We start from the raw sequence: 20,835 nt of genomic DNA on the forward strand, positions 1-20,835 counted from the left end.
GGCACACTGTTACTGCAGAAGCAGTACAAATATCTGACAGGTGACAGTACTGCTGTCTTGTGCACATTCCAGGGTTAGTTTGCCAGTGCACAACATCCAGGACTTCTGAATTTTAGGCAGCCTCATCTGCTATTAGCTCCAACTGGGCTGCTAAAGAAGATCCAAACCCATAATATAAATATGCAGCTCTCTGTGGAAAGAGTCACAGTGAGTGAAATCCTCTCTGGAAATCTTGTGTTTACAGGCCAGAACACCAGGCCACATCCTAAGGGCACTGCTATTCCCCTCAGGGTAGTAATCACATGTTCTGTACTTAAGGAGGATAAAATACTGTCATATGCAGTTTTTTACATAGTATATTGCGTGTGCTGTAATAGTTGCTTTTCAACTCTTTTTGCTTTGCATTCAGCCAGCAGAGCCTGGCCCAAGTTACAGTAATATATCACACCATAAAAACTTTAGTTATATGCAGTGAAAACCTCAAGAGTACAAGAAGTTATTACCTATCAAATGAAACAAGCTGTTCTTCTCTGAATCGCTCATCAGCCTGGAAGAGATAAATGAGTCACTACTCTCACAGACTACCAGCACCATGCACAAAATCACCAGCAGCATCTTGAGGACCAAGGCACATACTGTCCTGAGAGTTCCTGGAAAATGCCACTGTCACTGTAGCTTTCAGATTTAACTCAGGATATGTAAGATCAGTTTTAGCTTCACCTTTAGATTTTTCGATTCAGATTGTCTCTGCAAATCAGAGGCAACTGAATGATCAAAAGCAGCCAGTCCATGTCCTTGGATCAGCTGTCAAAGTTTGTAACCTCCTTTCTCAACATGAAGCAAAAACTTTAGAGCATAATTCAATGGACAAAAGTGATCCCTTGCAGAAATTAAGAATGCAGAGCTAGCAGAAAGCTCTGAGGCAAGAGGAGAGAAATGCTTTCACTGGCCATTTCATTATGAATTCTAATAGCCATGAGGGTTTGTCAAAACATAACAGTGAACATACATTGGAGATATTAGCAGGACAGAAATTATAAGAATATAAAGCAACACAGTGTGAGATTTGAGATGTAATTTAAGGTGTGGTAAGCTTCCATCTGAGTCTTAAATTTTAGAGCATAGGGCTGACATGAAGTGAAGAGTAGCCTGCAATACTTTGCTGTTCACTATGCTTTGACTTCATCTTCTGCAACATTTGCAACTACCAGGATTTCTTCCCTCCTCTACACTGACACTGGAGCAGACTCAAATGGAGATTAATTCCAACACCAGGAATGGAAAACTACTGCACCAAGGCCTCAGCTTCACTCAGTAAGGTGTCAGTAGAAAGGTATGACGTTGGAAGGCGAGTACAAGATCTCTCAGAAGACTCATAGTTCATTATATCACTCCAAAATTCCCATAAATACTTACAGAAATACGGGAGCCAGCTCTTGCCCTTGCTACAGTCTCTTTTTCCTTCTCTGACACTCGCCTCTGGACTGCCTGGAAATTATTTAAGGCCGTGGAGAAGTCATTCATTAATCGTTCTTTCTGAAGCCTCTGTTGGCGCTGAAGAATCGAAACACAAACAAGAGTTTAGATACTCCCATTCATTATAAAGTGACTGTCAGACTCTTAAAAACCATCATGACAACAACAATGGATGCTGGCATTCAGTGATCTTTTGGTGCCAGTGGTCTGGGGCATTGGATAGAACAAAAAGCCCACCGTGTTTTAATTCCTTAAAGCAATGCTCCATGCCTTGCCAGCTGCAGGACAGTTTTCAATCTAGTTTAAAGTCTGAGCTACACCATTAGTTTTGTTCTAATCACATTCCAGTAACTCACCACATTTAACTACACACCTTTCAGTTACCTACAATGCCTTTTCCCTCCATTCCTTCACTTAGTCAACCCCATAATACTTAAACTTTCTCATAAATACAGGAAGCTCCACACTTCCAACTAACGAAAACACCCTCTGTCCCAGTCTCCTAAGCTGTCTCTCCCAACCATGCCACACTACAAGCCTGTTGTTATTAGATCAGATAACATCTTTAGTCCTGATAACCATTTCCGTTTATCTTTTCTCCAAATACATTAGTTGCAATAATTCTCATTTTACAATGACAATTTATTTAGCTTCCACAGGAGGCTAAATAAAAAAAAAAAAAAAAAAAAAGAATAAATGTAAATAAAAATCTCCTTTGAGTGTTGTGACAGTCCAGTGATGGGAAAGAAGAAATTGTGGGAGAGCTTGTCCCAAGGACAACATTAGGTCAGTTCTTACGTTTTCTGATAGAGAGATTTGCAACAGCTGGCTCAAACTGTGGGATTTCCAGGACTGTAATCCTGCAATGAGCTTGTACCAATTCAACAATCATTTCAAGGAAATAAGTATTTTCAATTATATTTTTGCTATAATAAGCCACTACAGCAGCCTCATAATACACTGAAGCTTCCATCTGAAGCCTCTGGAAGCAACAACCCTTCTGCCAGAGCATGATTCCAGCTTCTGGAGATTTTGACTGAATTTTCCCTGGGCTGCATTCAGTGAGATGCACATGACAGGATTTTGTTCACTACAGAAGATTAACTGAAAAATATTTGCTGAACAAACCAGCACAGCACAACCATGATTCCAACTGCATAAAAACCTTAAATACAGAATTAGACCAAGACAACATCTGCTGACCCACATGCCCAGATCATCCTACAACAGAATCCCAAAAGCAGGCAGCAGCGAATCGACACTAGCAGCAGAGGACTGCTCCTTCCCTGTCCCACAGGGAGCAGGAACTACTATTTGGTAAGAGAAAATCATCATCTTTGCCTCATCGTATTTTGCTTTATTCAAATATAAGCAAAGTGAGTCAGCTTCCTCCCCTCCACCAGTAATAAATCACATGCAAGGGAAAGCTTTCTGGCATGCTCACATTTCACACTGACAGGCAGTTTGCTCTGAATTCTTATCCTAAAACACTACCTTGCACCACCAGGCACTTTGCAAACAAGATTATTTTTCAGAAATTAACTCAGAAAACCAGGATTGCATACTGAGTTCTCCCCAAACATTTAGGGCCTCTTATTCTCATGCAGGAAGGTTTTACACCTATTTCCCCCTGGGAAATGTGGTTTTCCCAGTGTCATATAAGCAGCCAGGATACAGCCAGCTTAAAGAGTTTCTCTGCACCACCATCATCCTTTGTTGCCTCTTCAGCTGTGCCAGTTCAGGTTTTGTGATGTTGTGTCTACCTTAGTTTCATGAAATGAGTGATGTAGAAATAATGTCCAGCAAGTCCTGCCTGCCTACCTGTTCAGAGGCAGACAGGGGAAGTGGCAGAGACCCCAACTCCTTCAGGTATTCATTGGTCTCTTTGGCAAGGCGGTTTGCAGAGTGCTGCAGCTGTTGTCTGAAACACAAATTCCAAAGCTGTTACACAAGATGTACCTAAAAAGCAGCCACTGAGCATTCCAGCATCCAGAATAATGACTAAGTAGGGCTCTGAGATCACACAGCTTTACAGCAGGTTTTTTTCAACCTAAAGGATCAGAGTTGTACTTTATGTTTTAACATCAACTTGACTCTGAACTACATTTTTAAAAAAAGATTCAAATAATTTCTCTGCTCCCTGCTAACTAGTATAATTCAGGAGCGTAAAAATGTCTTTTCCTCCAATGGCATAAGAGAGAAACAACTTGATTCAGTGAACATAATCCCTCTTTTAGGGTGAATTCCTTATGGCACCAATTAGTAACTAACTCTTCACTTGACAACCACTAATTCTATTGGTTAAATATAATTTGATAGAAGTTCAGGAATTCTGATATTAAATTCTTCATTTTTGTGAAAAACAGTGGTCAGAAAGAAGAACAATCCAGCTTCTACTTCAGGAATTGCAAGGCTTTCCCTTGAGCCTTTATGTTTTCCAACAACATTGCAATATGGAGCTATTTTTGTGAAGAATCTAATACTATTACATAAAACCCACACTGTAAACTAGGAGGAAAAAATACTAAAACCAGAAGCAATTTCTTTTGCATTCAGTGGGTACAAGATGTTAAAGTGAAAGTCACTTACTTGGCCCAATGGACACACAAATCAAGGCTCCATTATTTTATATGGTGTATATGTGAATTAAACAAACCATACATGCATTTTGGCAAGTTCATACGGCAGCTGACAATTTGTGGGGTGCAGCCACTCTCACCCCAAAGAGGAGAGATTATGCACTCACATTAAATGGGAAGGCATTTGTTTGGTCACCAGTGATTAATTCTTTAATCTACTGATTAAACAGAGATTGAGTCAACTGAGCAGCTCAAGGAAACAAATCCCTTTTTCTCCCATTGGACCCTGAGCTCATCCTTCAAATGTCGTATGTGTATCTTCCACCACAAGTCATGAACTTAGCCAAAAATCACTATTATAAAAACCAGGATAATCGTGCATTCAGGGATTCAAGGTACTGTCACATAAAGAGAGAGTGGAAGAATGTAGTTTCAAGTTTTCTTTGATGACCAGAATTATTCTTTCCATAATGTGGAAACATATTTATGTTCCCCACGAGTTTGTAAAAGATGCACAGACACAGAGAGCCCCTGTACAGTCTCTCCAGGGGTCAGTTTGAACTACACCAGTTTAAATATCTTCCACATTATCCCCCACTGGCATATTCTTCTTCTGAAATTACATATGACATTTTGTCTGCCAGATATGATTGCTAATCTTTCTACTGCCTAAATCCATCTGTACTACAAGCTACTTTTTCACCAGTTATGGGGCTCCCTGACTGTTTTTTGTTACTGGTGTAATGGGAGCACCAAATACCTGCTATGGCACTCATTTCTTCCGAACCATGAGGGAAGATAGTATGACTGTTCCTCAGAGGACAGTGAATGCTAGTGCATGGCTGAGCTACTACTGCTTCTAAAAGAAACTACAGAAAAACTATATAGAAGAAAAACTTAGAGAGAACTGTTCCTACCCAGCAGTTTTGAATGGTTTCTCCAGAGTCCTGCAGAAATACCTTCATTTGTCCAATAAACTACTTAGTTATTCTGGGTTTGTAGGACTGTATTAAATTTATCTAATAAAGCATCACCCCAAAGCAAGTAACCCATTATCTCTAAGAACACAGACAGAAATGAAAGAACATCTATGCCAATGTTTGCTCATTTAATACTCACAAATTTTCCTGAAGTTTGCTGGAATCCTGCTTGGTTCCCAGCTGGCTCATCAAATTCTTTATTTGAGCAGCTAAAGATAAAGAGATAACAAGAACAAATTAGTAAGACAAGTTCAAAAATATTTTATTCCTTCTTGAATGTATTCTTTTAGCTTCCCCTGAAAGAAAGCTAAAAGCTAAATTTATTTCAATATCTGACTTAACCTAGTAAGGCAACACTTACATTATTTGCTTTAACAATATACAAGTATCTTATGGGTGGATGGCAAGAGGATGGGGCCAGCCTCTTCTCACTGGTGTCCAGAGACAGGACACAGGACAACACCCACAACTGAAACACAGCAAGTTCCATCTAAATATGATGAAAAATTCATTTGCTGAGAGGGTGACAGAGCTGGGACAGGCTGCACAAGAAGCTGTGGAGTCTCCTTCCCTGGAGATATTCAAACCCTGCCTGGATGTCACCCTGCACAACCTGCTCAGGGGAAACCTGGGTTAGCAGGGTTGGACCAGATGAACTCCAGAGGTCCCTTCCAAATCCAGCTGTTCTGGGATTCTGTGAAATGCAAAGTGTATTTTAAACATCCCCACCTATACATGATCCAGCCTAAAAAAAGAACTTTCAGACAAGAAAGTGATAGTGAGGCATAGATATCCCTGAAGAGAAGTCAGTGGAGCTGGGAGCTTGTGCACTCCTTTTCCTTTTTAGACCAGCTAACAGAGCTGTTTCTACCAGCCTTGCTATTTCAGTATTTTAGGCTATCACTGCTGCAGAAAAACCTCACTACGCTGTGTTGTCACTTTTACATTATTTTAAAGTTACTTAAATTATTAGTGCTCTGTTTAAAAAAAATAGAAAGAAAATGCCAAGTGATGCTTTTAGTTTCAAAGCTCCCCTGGCCCCAGACCTGAATTTTTCTACTCATGATAGTCCAAATCTTTCACAATACTGGCACAAATAACCTTTCAAGAACAACAGATAGCAATGTGCACCTCACGGTTTGCCTTTGTCAATCTGAAATCACGTCGTAGCTCAGAGAGATATTTTTGACCTCATTTCCCCTTATCTCCAATGTTTTCCCACTATTTTCTTTATGTAGGCACTCATGACCATGAAACCACACAATGAATCACATCAAACCATTAACCTATCTGAAAAGCAAATACATTTTCTCTCCTCACTCCCTCTACCTTAGAATTCCTCTCTGACAGATCAAGAAGCTGATCCACTTTATTCTGCAGCAGCACAGTTTTTATCATTACTGAAGTGCTGGGCTCAGCACTTACAAGAGCAGCACAGAGATTGATTGTCCCAAATCAATGATGAAATCTGTGCTATTGCATCATGCAGGGAGAGGCAAGACCAGGGAGGATCACCTTAATACAGTTCCACAGGCAACTGAATTGAACTGAATTATCCCACGAGTTTAACAAGAGTTTCTTTCAAATCAGAGAGACCCTCCTGTGGAACTTCTGCTTTCAGCCTGGGGCCTCTGCAGCTGATTAAATGTGTTGCTGGAGAAGCATCAGATCCCTACACTGACCACTTCTTTTAAAGGGATGTCCAATGGCTTATAACAAGGGCAGCTCAGCTAAAGCTGCAATATGAGTTAATCAGTAATTAGCCAGTAATTAGATTTTACATCTATCAAATGTAATCTCACCTAGAATTTCAGATTTCTATCAGGTTATACAGTGAGGAGTTTGTTGGCAACTCCTCATACACTGAGCCTGGCTTCCAGCAAGCAAGACTGCACATATTTCACAGCTCTGTCAGACACAGGAAGGTCAGAAAAATTCAGTCAAGCTGGTGACAAACGGCACAAGGACTGCACTCTGTGTGCGGATGCCGAGGACTTGGCAAACAGCATTTTGTGCCATAATGTCCAGACATTCTGTGACTTATTTCTGTCTGCATGGGGAGATTCTTGCACAGTCCTATTTCCAGGCCAGGCTCTGTCCTGCCCTGAGCCAGGGTCAGCAGTGCTCTTTGCTTAGTTTATCTCAGCCAGCAGCAACGCACACAGACTACACAAAATGAGAATAAAGTGTCTGGGAAAGGAAAGGAAGAGGCAGGAGCTCTTTATTCTTTGGGCAGTGGGTATGCACCAACACACAGAACTCCTAAGTCAACAGCTATCCATCTCCAAGGCCTTTTAATTTCAGGCTGTAGAGCCTTCCACACTCACTACCTGACAGCTAAGATTTCTTGAAACACTTCAATCTCTCCTCCAGCTTCAAGTCTGCTACATTACCTGAGCAAACAACAGTTTTGCCAGCTCAGGCCACCGGTTTTCTGTACATTTTGTGTGAAATGTTCACTCCACAGAGACTCCCCAAAGAAGTGAATAACACTCAGCTGTGCATACTGTTTGCCTGCTCTTTTCCTTATAGAGGAAGAAGAAATGAGGATAGCCCTAAGGCTTCAATGTATCTTTTTATCTTAGGCTTGAACGGAAAGCTTTTATATACTGTGTAATAAAGTTAACTACTATAACATTAAGTCAGATGTTGTGTGTGTTCCCACCCACCTCGGTAAAACTGTAAGGCTATTTGTTTAACTTGAGATAGGCAGCGCGTGGAGATAGGATGGCTGCAGGTCATGAGACAGCACAAGCTTGTCCTATGAGAGAGAGAAGCTGAGCTGCTTACAACAGGAGGCTCAAAGAAATCCCGTGCAAGGAAGAAAGGAGTATAAAGGAAAAAAATAAGGGGAAAAAATTTAAATACCTCAACAAGCCTTGTTATTTGGCAAACTTTGAGACAATTCAGCAATGCTTACACTAAGGAGAAATGAACATGACTGAGCAAAGCATCTTCAGTAACATAAATAGCTTTGTATCATCAGAGAAGTCACCAGCTTACTGATGAACCAACACGTTCAACTGATCTTGTCCTTAAAAACTTGCACGGGCACTTGAACAATTAATGTCTTTTTTAGCAAAGGCTGTATCCTCGGGAATCCTTAGGAAGGATTACATCAAAGACTCTCCTGGATGCGACTGCTTTAACGAGCAGCATTTCAGCAATCAGTACTGACATTTCTGTGATTATCACACAATACCCACAACTTTCTCTAACGACAACCACTCGACCAAGAAGGAGCAACACCGTGTCCTTAGGGACATCCTGTCCGGGAGCAGGACACTGCCAGCACAGCGAGGGGCAAAGACGCACCTTCCCATCCCCATTCGAGATCCCCGGCACAGCAGCTGCTCCCGAGCGCGGAGACACCTCGGGCTCCTGCTGCCCCCGGAGCCCCTCACCGAGGGCACCCGGAGCCCCTCACCGAGGGCACCCCGAGCCCCTCACCGAGGGCACCCCGAGCCCCTCACCGAGGGCACCCCGAGCCCCTCACCGAGGGCACCCGGAGCCCCTGACTGAGGGCACCCCGAGCCCCTCACTGAGGGCACCCTGAGCCCCTCACCGAGGGCACCCGATGCCAGCGAGCGGCCGGACCGGCCGAGGTGCCGGTGTCGCGGGGGAAGGGGAGGCTCGGTGACAGGGACAGACACTCACTGAGAGCGCCCACAGCGCTCACCCCGCCCTGCAGCCGGGCTGGGCATCACCGTGTGATGCCGTGTGCCCAGCCCGGGTCCGCCCGGCCCGGGCAGCCCTGCCGGGCGCCGCTCAGGGGAGGCTGTGCCCACCCCGGCTCCCGCCGCACCCTCACGTTCCCGGCCCGGGGGCGCTGCCGGGCCGGGCCGCCCCGTCCCTCCCCGGCCGCGCACTCACTGTACTGCGCAATGCGCTGCACGTTGCCGCTGCATGTCTGGATGATGCCGCCGAAGTCCCGGGGCGGCGGCGGCGCCCCGGGGCCGCGCGGGTCCAGCGGCCCGTACGACATGGCCGGGCCGGAGCGAGCGCTGACAGCGCCCGCCCGCCCCGCGCCTGCGCGGCCGCCGCGCCTGCGTGCCGGGGGCGGGGCCAGAGCGCGGGAGCCGACGCGGGCGCGGCTGGGGTGAGGGGAGAGAGGGACAGTGAGGGGAGAGAGGGCAGTGAGGGGAGAGAGGGGCAGTGAGGGGAGAGAGGGCAGTGAGGGGAGAGGGGGCAGTGAGGGGAGAGAGGGGCAGTGAGGGGGAGTGAGGAGAGAGGGGCAGTGAGGGGAGAGAGGGGTGACTTGAAGGGTCAGTGTGAGGGGAGCGAGGGCCGATGTGAGGGCCAGTGTGAGAGGAGAATGGGCCGGAGAGAGGGGAGAGGGCCTCTGTGAGGGGACAGCGCCAGTGTGAGGGGACAGCGGGGCAGCGAAGGCTGGAGTGAGGGGAGAGAGGGCCGGTGTGCGGGGAGAGAAGAGCAGTGAGGAGGAGGGCTGGTGTGAGGGGACAGCGGGGCAGTGAGGGCTGGAGTGAGGGGAGACAGTGCTGGAGAGAGGAACCACGGAGTCGTCAAGGGTGGGAGTAGACCTGGATCATCATCCAGCCCCACCATCTGCCCAGCACTGCCATTGTAACCCCTCACCCACCGAAACACCACCCAGCGCCAGATCTCAGCACCTCTGCAACATTTCCAGGGCTAGTGACCACCACCTTCCTGGGCAGCCCCTTCCAGTGCTTGACAGAACACTTTTCTAGTATCTCATCTGAATCTCCGCTGTCTTGGCTAAAGGCTGTTTCCTCCTGTCCCCTCACTGCGGGCACAGCAGAAGAGAGCGGCACCCACCTCACTCCAACCTCTTCTTGGGGAATTGTAGAGAGCGATGTGATCCCCCCTGAGCCTCCTCGAGACTTAAACCCAGTTCTTCATAAGCCATGTTTTTCTAGAGCCTTCGCAAGCCTTGTTGCCCTTCTCTGGACACGCTCCAGAGACATTTAGATAAATGTCCTTTTTGAGGTGAGGGGCTGTGTGGTCTCATCAAGACCGAGTGCAGGATGGAGTCACCTCCCTGGCCCTGCTGGTCCTTGGTACAGGACAAAGTAGCCCTGCCAGGGTGAGGGCTGCGGTGACCACCTGGCCTGGGTGAGGAGGAGCTGTGCTTCCACTACCGAGCAATCCCACCAGCAATAATGCAAATGCTTGCAAATCAAGAGTACAGCTATTTAAGAGGAGATCCCTTCCTGCTGCCTGCTGCAGGAGTTGTAATACTTTAAGGGAAGTACATCCAATCTTTGAATAAAAAAATGGGTCGTGCGCTGTAAGAACTTAAGAAGTTGGTGGATGTGTGCGTAAAGTAAGAGTGGAAATATTTCTTTGAGAAATGCTTGGTGCAACAAAAAAATTTTAATTTCAGAAGCATCCACAACAGGTCAAAATGGTAAATGTGGAGCAAGGCCGTGGATGAAACTTGTGTAATAGAGTAAGAGAAGGCTCCAGGGTGACCTTATTGAGGCCTTCCAGTGCCTGAAGGGGCTCCAGGAAAGCTGGAGAAGGATTTTGGACAGGGGATGGAGGTACAGGACAAGGGGGAGTGGCTTCCCACTGCCAGAGGGCAGAGTTAGATGGGATATTGGGAAGGGATTCTTCCCTGCGAGGGTGGTGAGGTTCCCAAAGAACAGAAACTTTCCTGTCTGCCCACCCAGATGCCACTCTGGGAGTCACGCTCACACCAACCTGCGACATAAATGGAAGTGGGAAGATGGGGCACGGGGAGCCCATGCGGCAGGAAAGGAGTTTTGCAGGAGGAGTTAAAGTGACAGCAGTATCTGTTGAGGGAATCCCCATGGTACTGCTGTAGGCTGAAGCTTACAGTGTTCTGCTTCAGTAAAGGAGGATTCCCAGGGCTCAGGCTCCTTGCTGTGTGTTCTGAGGGTGCACAGGGTGAAGATATCACCACCGTTACACACAGCCCACAAATCACCGTGTCTCTGGAGCAAACAGCGTGGCTGTGGGAAGGACGGGGCCAGCACCTGCTTTGCAGAAGGGACCTCAGAGTCGTGAACCCCAGGACCCTCAGCACTCATCACCCAGGTCTTGGCACTCTCCCCTGAACTCTCCACCCAGCGCTCAGCACCTGACACCCTGCACCCAGCGCTGAGTGCCCAGCACCTGGCACCCCGAACCCCGCACCCCGCACCCCACACCCAGCACCCTGCTCCTGACACCCTGCACCCAGTGCTCAGTGCCCAGCACTTGGCACCCCGAGCCCCACTCCCCACAACCCGCATCCCTCACCTGACACCCCGCACCCAGTGCTCAGTGCCCAGCACCTGGCACCCCACATTGCGCACCTGACACCGCACACCCAGCACCCCGCACTTAGCACTCCACACCCAGCGCTCAGTACCTAGAACCCGCCATCCTGCTCCCCACATCCCACACCCCATTCCCTGCTCCCTGCATCCTGCACCCCATTCCCTTCTTTCTGCATCCCGCTCCCCGCATCCCGCTCCCCACAACCCGCATCCCGCACCTGACACCCTGCACCCGGCACTCCTCACCCAGCATTCGGTACCCACCGCCTGGCACCCCTCACCTCGCTCCCGCAGGGCTGGGGCCGGACGGGACGGTTCTCGCCCAGTGCCGCGAGGGGGCAGCAGCGCCCCGCGGGAGTTCCCGGGTGGCCCTGGGTGGCTCCGGGTGGCCCTGGGTGCCCCTGGGTGCCGGGACCCTTCCTGCCCGCGCTGGCTCCATCAGCAGCACGGGTGATCAGCGGTGCCCGTACCATGGCGAGGTCACCGCCGATGGCCCCCAGGCAATCACTCCGCAGGCCCTGAGCGTCCCTCCTCGTTTGGGGACAGCCATGCTGGGATGGGGAGGACAGGCTGATCTCACCCTCTCCTTACTCTTTTCTGCTTTACTGGCTACTCCAAAGGGCTGACTTCAAGATGCTGCCGTGGCGATGGACCCAGCTATACACAGGGCTTTTCGTCCCCTCCAGCCCTACCAATGGCAATCCTCTCCTGTCCCTTCCAACCCCTTTGCACTGGGCATCAGAGTAGTCCTGGGTTCCCAGGGATGAAGACAAAAGGAAAAGTCAGGGCATGCTTTCCAGAAAGTGCCAAGATTCCAGAAAAACTGTATCTTCACTAGCAAGGTCTGAGAGCTGTTTTGAGTTAGACAAGTCCATAAAGAAGTTCCCATGGGTCTCTGCTGGGCTGAGCTGCCCAGTGCTCAGAGCAGAAGCTGCAGGCTCCCTCCCACTGCTCTTAGATCTGTTGTTGTCAGTCTCACACTGGCAGAGTATTCACCTGTTTTTCCTCTGGGATACCATGTATTTAACCCACAGTCCAGCTCAGGTGATTTGTGGAAGTGTGGTAATGTTCTTTAATGAGAAGCTGTGCCCTCACACCCTGGGCACTACTCCAATATGCTCAACCCTTCTTGAGCATAACTCAGGTCAGCAGTCCAGAAATGAGGGCCCTGATTGCACATCCTGTGTTAACGAGCCTGCCTTTTGCCTGGTGGCCACGTCAAAACTGCCACAAACATTTCTGTGGAGGATGTGACTCAGGGTGTCCTGCCTGCTTCCCTGATGGCTGAGGGGACCCCAGCTGTGCCCTAAATGCTGGAGCTTGCCGAGCACATGGGGGCAGGTTTTGCATGGGAAGACGAGGGCTTTTTTCAGCCCTGAAAGCTGTTTATTCTTTACAGCGTACTGACACCAGAACGGAAAAGGCCCTTTCCTGAAACTGGCTATTTATAAACAGCCTGCCGTACTGAGCCTTCCCTTGCAGGGGGCCAGGCACTCTTGCAGCTTTTCTTTTGCTGCCTTGAGCTCACCCAGAGATCCTTCAGCCAGGAGTGAATAGAGCAGGGCTTGCTGCCCATCTGCTGGAGGCACGCTCCTGTACCAACAGCTTGTAGTAACTCTTTGGAAATGTCAAACTCCAGTGAGTACCTAATTCAGCCCTAAATCCCTTGGCTGTGCAGTTGGTGCTGTTCACAGCCTGAATCCTTACAAAAGCTTTGCAGGAGAAATTGGCTGTTTGTGGCAGTCGTCCTTTAACGTGTGACACAGCTGGGCTTGTCCAAAGGGACAGATCCCTGTGGTGCACGGGCAGAAATCAGGAGCACTTGTAGCTCCATCTTTCCAAGATGCTGAACAGTGCAGTGTTCACTGCATCCACACACTAGAGGTGGGATTTGGCTGCTCCAAGATGTCTAAAACAGAGCCTTGGAGCCTTGGCTAACTTTGCTTCTGGGTCGTGTGAGTCAGCACAGGCAGGCAGTCAGGACAGCCACAAAGCCATGGCTCAAGCACAAAGAGCAAATTAATTCCCATTACCAAGCTGTCCCAGGGATCCCCAAAGAAACAGCCAGAGGTACACAAACTTGGACCATGCTGGAGGAACCCTGGTCTGCTGCTTACCCTGCTTTATCAAGGGTTATTCCCAGCTGCAAGGTCAATTGAGTATTTACAATCCTCCTCACCAGTCTTCTTTTTTTAACCCATTGCTCCCAACACCTGTGAAAAAGGAGAAATAGGCACCTTCAAATCCCATCTTCATGAGATGCCTTTCTTTGGATTTTACCCAGTTTGTGTTGGGATGCTGGGCAACACTTTCCCTCCCTCCCTGTTTTTGCCCAGCAGGCCAGTGGCCTTGGGGGCAGTGCTGAGCTCCTCTTCCTTCAGGGACAATTAGATCCTCTTTCGAACCCTTCCAGAAACTCTGAGGAAGCTGCAGCTAGGTTTAGTTATTAAAACTACTGTTCCTTTCCTTACCTACCTGTGCCCTCTTGACAAAGCAGGCTTGCTCTTGGCACTGCTCACAGTACTGCAGCCTTACTACCTGTATTCTCCTACCTGTAGGGATGTGATGGATTTTGGTTGTGGCTCTGACACAGAAAGCCAGTGTGCCTGGCAAAACCCCCAGCACAGGGGTTTAGATGAGAATTAAAGAATTAAATAAAACCCTCTGTCCAATTAAATTATTAAATAAAACTCTTTTGGATTTTTTTTGTGCTGTTGAAGAAAGGCAGAGGTGTGCAGAGGGATGTGGAGAGGATGGGGCAGACACACAGCTCTTCAGCCATGCAGGGAGAGCCAGATTTCCATGGGGAAATCTGCTTTCATTTTGCAGCTGAAGCAGCAAGAATGGACCCTGGATCAGAGCCAGCAGCGTGGGAGATCAGAAAACTGTTATATGGAGGTCTCTTCACCCTCCCGGTATTTCAGTGGTCATGAGCAGGTCATGAATGTTTGCAGCAGGCTGAACTTGCAGAATTCCCTGGAAATGTGAACTCAGGGATATTTTTGGCAAATCTGGAAAGGAAATAATAATCCATCCGGAGGCTGCAGGATGCAGCACAGCCCCTGCACAAGGAAAGGTCCCCCTGCCTCTGAGCTGCACACATACAACTGATACGGGACTTGGCTGACTTGTCAAAACTCTCCTCAGCTCACTACAGTGCCTTGCAATCAACTGAATTTTGTATTTGCAGTTGAAACAGGAAAAGCAGGACTTGGTCCATACCTTGGTGTAGCAATTATGAAGCAACCTAACGGCAGACTGTAACCAGCATCTGAAAATCGGGAGTGTTGTAATGTGCCAAACAACGATGTGCCCCAGAGGAGCCCCTCAGCATGCAAATACTGCTGAGATGGACCACAGGGTAACCACTGGCTTTGTAAAAACAGCACATTATCAAAGGCAAGGGGTGCAGATCCCTGTTTTCCCTTCTTCAGGGCAAAGGCTGACCTGGGAATTGGGCTGGGATCAGACGCTTGCGAAAGCAGTCACTTGCAAAGCTTTTACTGTGGGCTTAGTCCTTTGTCTCTGGAATATCACTTGGATTTGGCAAAGAGCTGCTTTCCCTAATCCCTGTTCATGCAGAGACATGTGGAGGCTCCTGGGAATCTCTGCTGCACTGGGGATTTGGGTTCAGAAAAGTGGGAATACTCCCTGGGAATACTCCACAGTGGGATCTGCCTGGCCTAGGGAGTGATACAGAGCCCCTTGCATTGCTCCTTCTGACTGTGATGTCCTTCCCCATGATCCACACACCTGAGAGATGGAACAGCAAGTCAGCAAACATGAGGCAGAGCCCTGCCTGTGAATCCACACTGAGGCCTGAGCTGGCTGCCCTGGGTGGTGGATGGGGACGTGGAGATGAGTGGTGGCACGACGAGCTCCCACTGCTCCTCCAGCAGTGCTTCTCTGAGCAGATGGTGGAGAAGGTGCAGCAGGAGGGCATCCAGCTTTATCCCCGGTCTTGGGCATCATGGGGCACGTGCTGTGATGTGTCAGAGATGTGTCAGCTCTTCCCTGTGTCACACACAGACACTGCACTTCACTGCCTACTGGTTCCTACCTGGGGAGAACATGTTTTGCAAAGGGCCAAATCTGCCCTGTTGTGACTCCAGATTCCATTTGGTGCATTGTCAATAACAAAGAGGTGAATTGTTACCTATTTCTCACGCTGTTTTCCCTGGACAAGCCTGTTGCCTGGTTCTTTGCCCTGCTACTGGCATTGCAGGGTAAACCCAGGAGGAGAGGAGAGGAGAGGAGAGGAGAGGAGAGGAGAGGAGAGGAGAGGAGAGGAGAGGAGAGGAGAGGAGAGGAGAGGAGAGGAGAGGAGAGGAGAGGAGAGGAGAGGAGAGGAGAGGAGAGGAGAGGAGAGGAGAGGAGAGGAGAGGAGAGGAGAGGAGAGGAGAGGAGAGGAGAGGAGAGGAGAGGAGAGGAGAGGAGAGGAGAGGAGAGGAGAGGAGAGGAGAGGAGAGGAGAGGAGAGGAACAGGCTGCCTTTTGAATGCAGTGTATGTAAGCACAGTGTATGAGGTGCATCTGAGCATGGGGAATTCCCTCACACATGGCAGAGGTCAGGAAAAGGAGAAAAGAACATTTTCAGCCTCAGGCTGCTGCTGGATGTGAGCACTGGCAGCTGAAGGAAGATGTTCCTGGGTATGTTCAATCTATGACCTTTGCCTGCCTCTGGTTTTCTCATTCCTACCCAGTGCCAAGGCAATGCTGTGTAAGTCACACCAGTCCTCACAGTCCACTGCACCAGGCAGATATGTTTTTTTAAATTTGAAATAAGCTGTTTTCTGGAAAGCCCCAAGCCCTCCATTCTAAAGATTTGGCTCTTACAGAAGAAGCCAAGAAAGCCTCTAGCATCCTCTGCTGCAGGTGACAGTGTCTGTGTGATGGGTATCCTTGGCAGCCAGCTTGTATTTGAGGCAGGTGCTGTGACTTGTTTTGGGAACTGCACAGGATGACATCAGGCACAGCCATAGTTTTATTTTTACAAGTGGTCAGGATTTGACCAGGAGCATCTCCAGTTTTCTAGATGAGAAAACCACATCTGAGACAGTTCTGTTGTAGCCAAGAATACGAAAGCTATTTGAATATTTCTTAGTAAGTGTGTTTTGGAGTTTTAGGGTGAGGTAAATTGTAAAATCCCCTTTCTTCCTCACCCCTCTGGAAGTCCAGAGAATTGCTGGGCAAAGTCAAGATGTCACAAGAACAGAGTATATTCTTACTCTGGCTATTCTGAGGAGGAACAAACCATCCCCAGAAGAGTGCTGCAGAGAAACAGAGCAAAGCTTACCCCTGCTCATGGAAACTCAGGCGTTTCTCTAAAGGCTTGAGGAGACAGCAGTGCAAAAACTGTGAGGAAGAGGAGCACATGGGACTCCTCACTCCAAACTTTCGAGGCAAATGCAAACCCAGCATTAAATAATAGAGAAATGGAGCCCTAAAACAAAAAGAAAATACAGGAGCTCAGGAGTGTGTCACCCTGACAGTCACAGGGGTGCCTGCCTGTTCCTCGAATGCACGCCGTACCATGGAAGCCCTCCAGGACCTCCCAGAGCGCTGTCTCCTGAAGCCAGGGTGGAGGGGAGGCTCAAGGCAGAGCTGTGTGGGACCAGCCTGTGAGCAGCAGAGAGGGAGGGATGGCTCATGGCAGGACGGGGTTGGTCTGTGCACATTGGCAGCTGCAGTGTGGGTGGCAGAGCTTCCTCACTGAGGATGACCCTGGGAGCTGCCTGAGCTGGTGAGGAAACCAAGGGATAGAACTGGGGCACAGTTTTTAGGAACTGGGTATTTGGGCAACACTGGCACTTGTATTTTAGATGATGTGGGGGTGGACATACACCACCTCCCAGGCCAAGAGTGAGAGAGAACCTTCCAGCACATGCAAACAGGGCTATGGTATGGTGTTAACCCTTGGGACAGAGATCTGGAATCTCTGCACAGGTCTCCAGATAAAGTAGGTAAGTGCCTGTGCTAGGCAGGAATCAAGGGAAATGGAGAAATTAGGAAAGAAGAGCAGTACAGCACTAAAACAAGGTTCCAAACAAATCCCATCCCCTCAAGTTTTCTAAATCTGCCTGGACAAAGCCCTGGGCAGCCTGCCCTGCCTTTGAATGCAGTCCTGCTTGGAGCAGAGGATTGAACTGAATGACCTCAAAAGGTCCCTTCCAGTCTAAATATTTCTGTGGTTCTGTGATGGATGTTTGAAATATAGAACAACCAGAGCTAATTATAGCATTGGAGAAATCCATGACACATCTATCTACAGCTTAAAGCAGTGCTGCTCCCTCCCCCATCCCATAAAGATAGAAACAGGGCAGGAAAAGGTGATCACAATCTACAGCACACAGTGATGCTTGGACAGGGAGACACTCAGGAGGGAACAGCTCAGGAGCTGCAGAATCATTACTGATGTGGAGAAGATGAACAAGAAATGATTGGGAATTTGGGGACGCTGGACAAAGTGAGGGGGCGGCAGATTTAAAATGAACAAGAGCTTAGAGAGCTTAAGCTTCTTACAAAGACCTTGATTTCTCCCCTGTGGATTTCATTGGCACAAGACACCACTGAAGGAAAATCTATCTATGACTTAAAACAAACAAACAAACCTAACCAAACAAAAAACCCACAAAAACCCCTCAAAAAAACCCCTCCAAAAAACTCCCAAACAAAACCCCCTGTTTCTGAGTCAGGAACCTTTGGTTCAGGAGATCTTTTGAACCACAGATCAGAGATTTTGGTCGTACAGAAATGTTCAGGTATCCCCAAGTGTCCATGTACCTGCCACACTGTCAGAAAGAGTTTGGATGATGCACACATTGCCTGCAGAAACTCCTCTGCTCACTCGGGTTTGGCCCTGGCCTCTGCCAAGTTTACAGAGATCAGCAGATACCTCCCATCACACTTAGGAAAAATAATTTCCTGTCACCTTCTTTCACTTACATTATAAACTTTTGTTGCCCAGCTCCTTCCTGACTGAGGAGTCCCAAGCTATTCTGCAGCTTCTTCTGAGAAACATTACTCTGCCTCAGTTGTTTCTTCTTCCTCTACCAATTCTCTAGTTCTGCATTATCATTTTTCTCTAAACAGAGCAGAATTTTTGACAATTCACCATCATGGGCAGTGCACAGGATGCAGCTGAATGGTCTGTCAGTTCTGTACGGCATTCACTGTTTGATTTTACTTTTCATCCATCTCCTAATGATTTTCTAACTCTCCTTTTGCTTGTCTGGCTCCTCCTGAACAGCAAGTTGAGCTTTTCACAGAAACATTTATTGCAACACTAAGATCTTTGCTGAGTGGCTGTGGCTAGTTTAGAGCCCAGCACTGTGTGAAGTCAAGGAGGATTAACCCTTTAGCCATCATTTTGTATTTACCAAGCATTGCTCATGGTATTGCCTGGGCACTCACTGTTAGCAGATCCTCCACCAGCTCTGCACCAGACTTTCACCTTTGTAACTCTGCATCACCCTGTGCTATCAACAAACTTCATCACCCCCAGAGCACGTGGCCAGAGACAGGGATGTGCAGAGAGGCCTTGTCTTTCTGTGCAGTCACCCTCACATGCTCCCAAGGCTGCCTCAAGCCCTGCACATCACACAGATTGCTACAAAACCCATTTGGAGTGTTACAGAGGATCCAGCCTAGGCGAGGGGACAGGGTGGGGTTTGTGAACCTCCCTTCTTCTACAACATAGAAAATGATCTCCTGGTACCTCAGAGGAGAGGTGCTTGTCTGTAAACACAAATTCTCCATGTGAGGAGTTCACTTACACACCCTCCAAGCTCCCAAACTGACGGGCACTGTCACTCAGCAGCAGTGTGCAGTGCTCTGCAGTCCCTGCCAGAGCTTTGGGGATCCCTCTGCTGCCCTCCTGCCTGGTGTGGGAGGGAGAGCTCCGTGTCAGCTGGATGGGAAAAGCAGAACTCAGCCCTGTTATATTTTTGGTGACCTTTGAGAAAGCAGAGCCAGGTAGCTGGGTTGTCCCATTGTGCCACCTGGCTCCTCTGTTCACAGTGTGGGGACAGTCACCCTCCCAGGGGACCTGGGCAGGCAGGGTGCCCCACACCTGAGTGGGGAGGAGACCTGAGGTGTTCAAGCTGCAGCTTGTGCTGCTGTGCAGGTCCTGTGTGCCTGATCCAGGGCACACAGAGCCCGCAACACCTGGACTAAGAAAGCATCACACAGGAGGTGATCACAGCACTTGTCCAGTCCAGCCCAGACAGGAGCAATAGGCCTCTAGCAGAAATGATAAATGGTTTTGACCTGGGTTTTCTAGAAAATCATAGACTGACCACACTTAACAGGGTCTTTTGGGGAAATGAAGGGGTGACATAGTCAAGAAGCATTGAAATAATCTCAACTGAGTCTGCTGGGACAGACACCCAAGAAAATCCTGACTGAACCCCCAGTCACTCCACATTATCAGTTCTGACTTAAATCAACAGCGCCTTTCCCAGGGCACTGCACAGCCCTTGGAGAGGACGTACAGACACGTTCCTCTGGCCATCAGGTGCCAAGAGCTTATCACACAGAAACCTGTTCCTAGGAAAGTTCTGCAGAAATTGCAGAGTTGATAGTCCTCATCTGTGGGCTGGACACAGCTCCCCACTTGTAACTGGGACATTGTAGGCTACAGTGGTGTGTTCCACAGAGCCTACACTCCCCAAAAAGAACTGACAGCCTAGAAAACACTTATTTTGTGCTTTAATTACTTTTATTCTGAGGTTGCCCACTCTTCACTGCTTACCTACAACCTGCAGCTGCACAGAGACAACAAAATCCTTCCAGCTGTCCAAGAGCCCATTGCTACAGAGCTGACAGCCTAAGCAGGGCTCTCCCACCTTCAACAAAGCTCCACCAGTTATTTTTTGACCAGGTCTCCAGACTGCACAGGCATAACCATCAAAAGTATGGGACTTTAATATCTGGTCTTGAGTTGTGCAAGGAACAAGCCCAGGGGACATTGACACAGTTCAAAGTGGTTCAGCCACTCCAATACAAGCATCCACAGCCCCATTGCTACAGGGCAGGAAAGGAACACTTGGGCATATACCTCAACTCTGCAAAGGAACTGCCTGGAAACCTTTTAAAAAGAAATATCTAAGCCCTGTAAGAGTAGGAGAGCAATGGTTGTCTTGATTTTTAGAGGCTTTGTGGTACAGAAAACTGCAGCAGAGAGCTGCAGTCAAATGGAGTCACAGCCCATTTGTCCAAGCAGCTCTGGGTGATCTTTAAGTCCTTTCCAACCCAAACCATTCTATGATTCTATCACCTGGCTCAGCCAGCAAGAGCAGCCACTCTGCAACAGTGCAACACCATCCACATCTGTAATTTCTCCTCAGCACAGAGGAGGAGCATCTCATCCTTGCAGCCACACTTCAAGGACTTTTTTCCAAGCATTAAACTAGAAACCCAATCCTTCCAACTCGAGTATCAGGCGGGGCACACAGGTGACCCAGCAGCAGCAAAGGCAGCGCTTCTCCCAGTGGTCCGCAGCCTGCAGACGGGCACTGAACAAACGCACACGGGA

At 48.4% G+C, this 20,835-nt stretch overlaps 1 protein-coding gene across 2 annotated transcripts in view; it reads right to left on the reverse strand.

Annotated features, from left to right (window-relative positions):
• The window catches only part of PPP1R8 (protein phosphatase 1 regulatory subunit 8), a 35,651-nt gene extending 26,566 nt beyond the window's left edge, over window positions 1-9,085 (reverse strand). For both annotated transcript variants that reach the window (XM_063419011.1, XM_063419010.1), the window contains exons 1-5: window positions 8,909-9,085; window positions 5,175-5,244; window positions 3,298-3,397; window positions 1,417-1,554; window positions 504-547 (exon numbers count right to left, since the gene is read on the reverse strand). In XM_063419011.1, coding sequence (XP_063275081.1) covers window positions 504-547; window positions 1,417-1,554; window positions 3,298-3,397; window positions 5,175-5,244; window positions 8,909-9,020 — 464 coding nt within the window. In that variant the 5' untranslated portion in view covers window positions 9,021-9,085. The remainder of the gene's footprint in view (window positions 1-503; window positions 548-1,416; window positions 1,555-3,297; window positions 3,398-5,174; window positions 5,245-8,908) is intronic.
• Window positions 9,086-20,835: the final 11,750 nt, after the last annotated feature.

The sequence above is a fragment of the Prinia subflava genome, chromosome 24, assembly GCF_021018805.1.
Source record: "Prinia subflava isolate CZ2003 ecotype Zambia chromosome 24, Cam_Psub_1.2, whole genome shotgun sequence".
Lineage (NCBI taxonomy): Eukaryota > Metazoa > Chordata > Aves > Passeriformes > Cisticolidae > Prinia > Prinia subflava.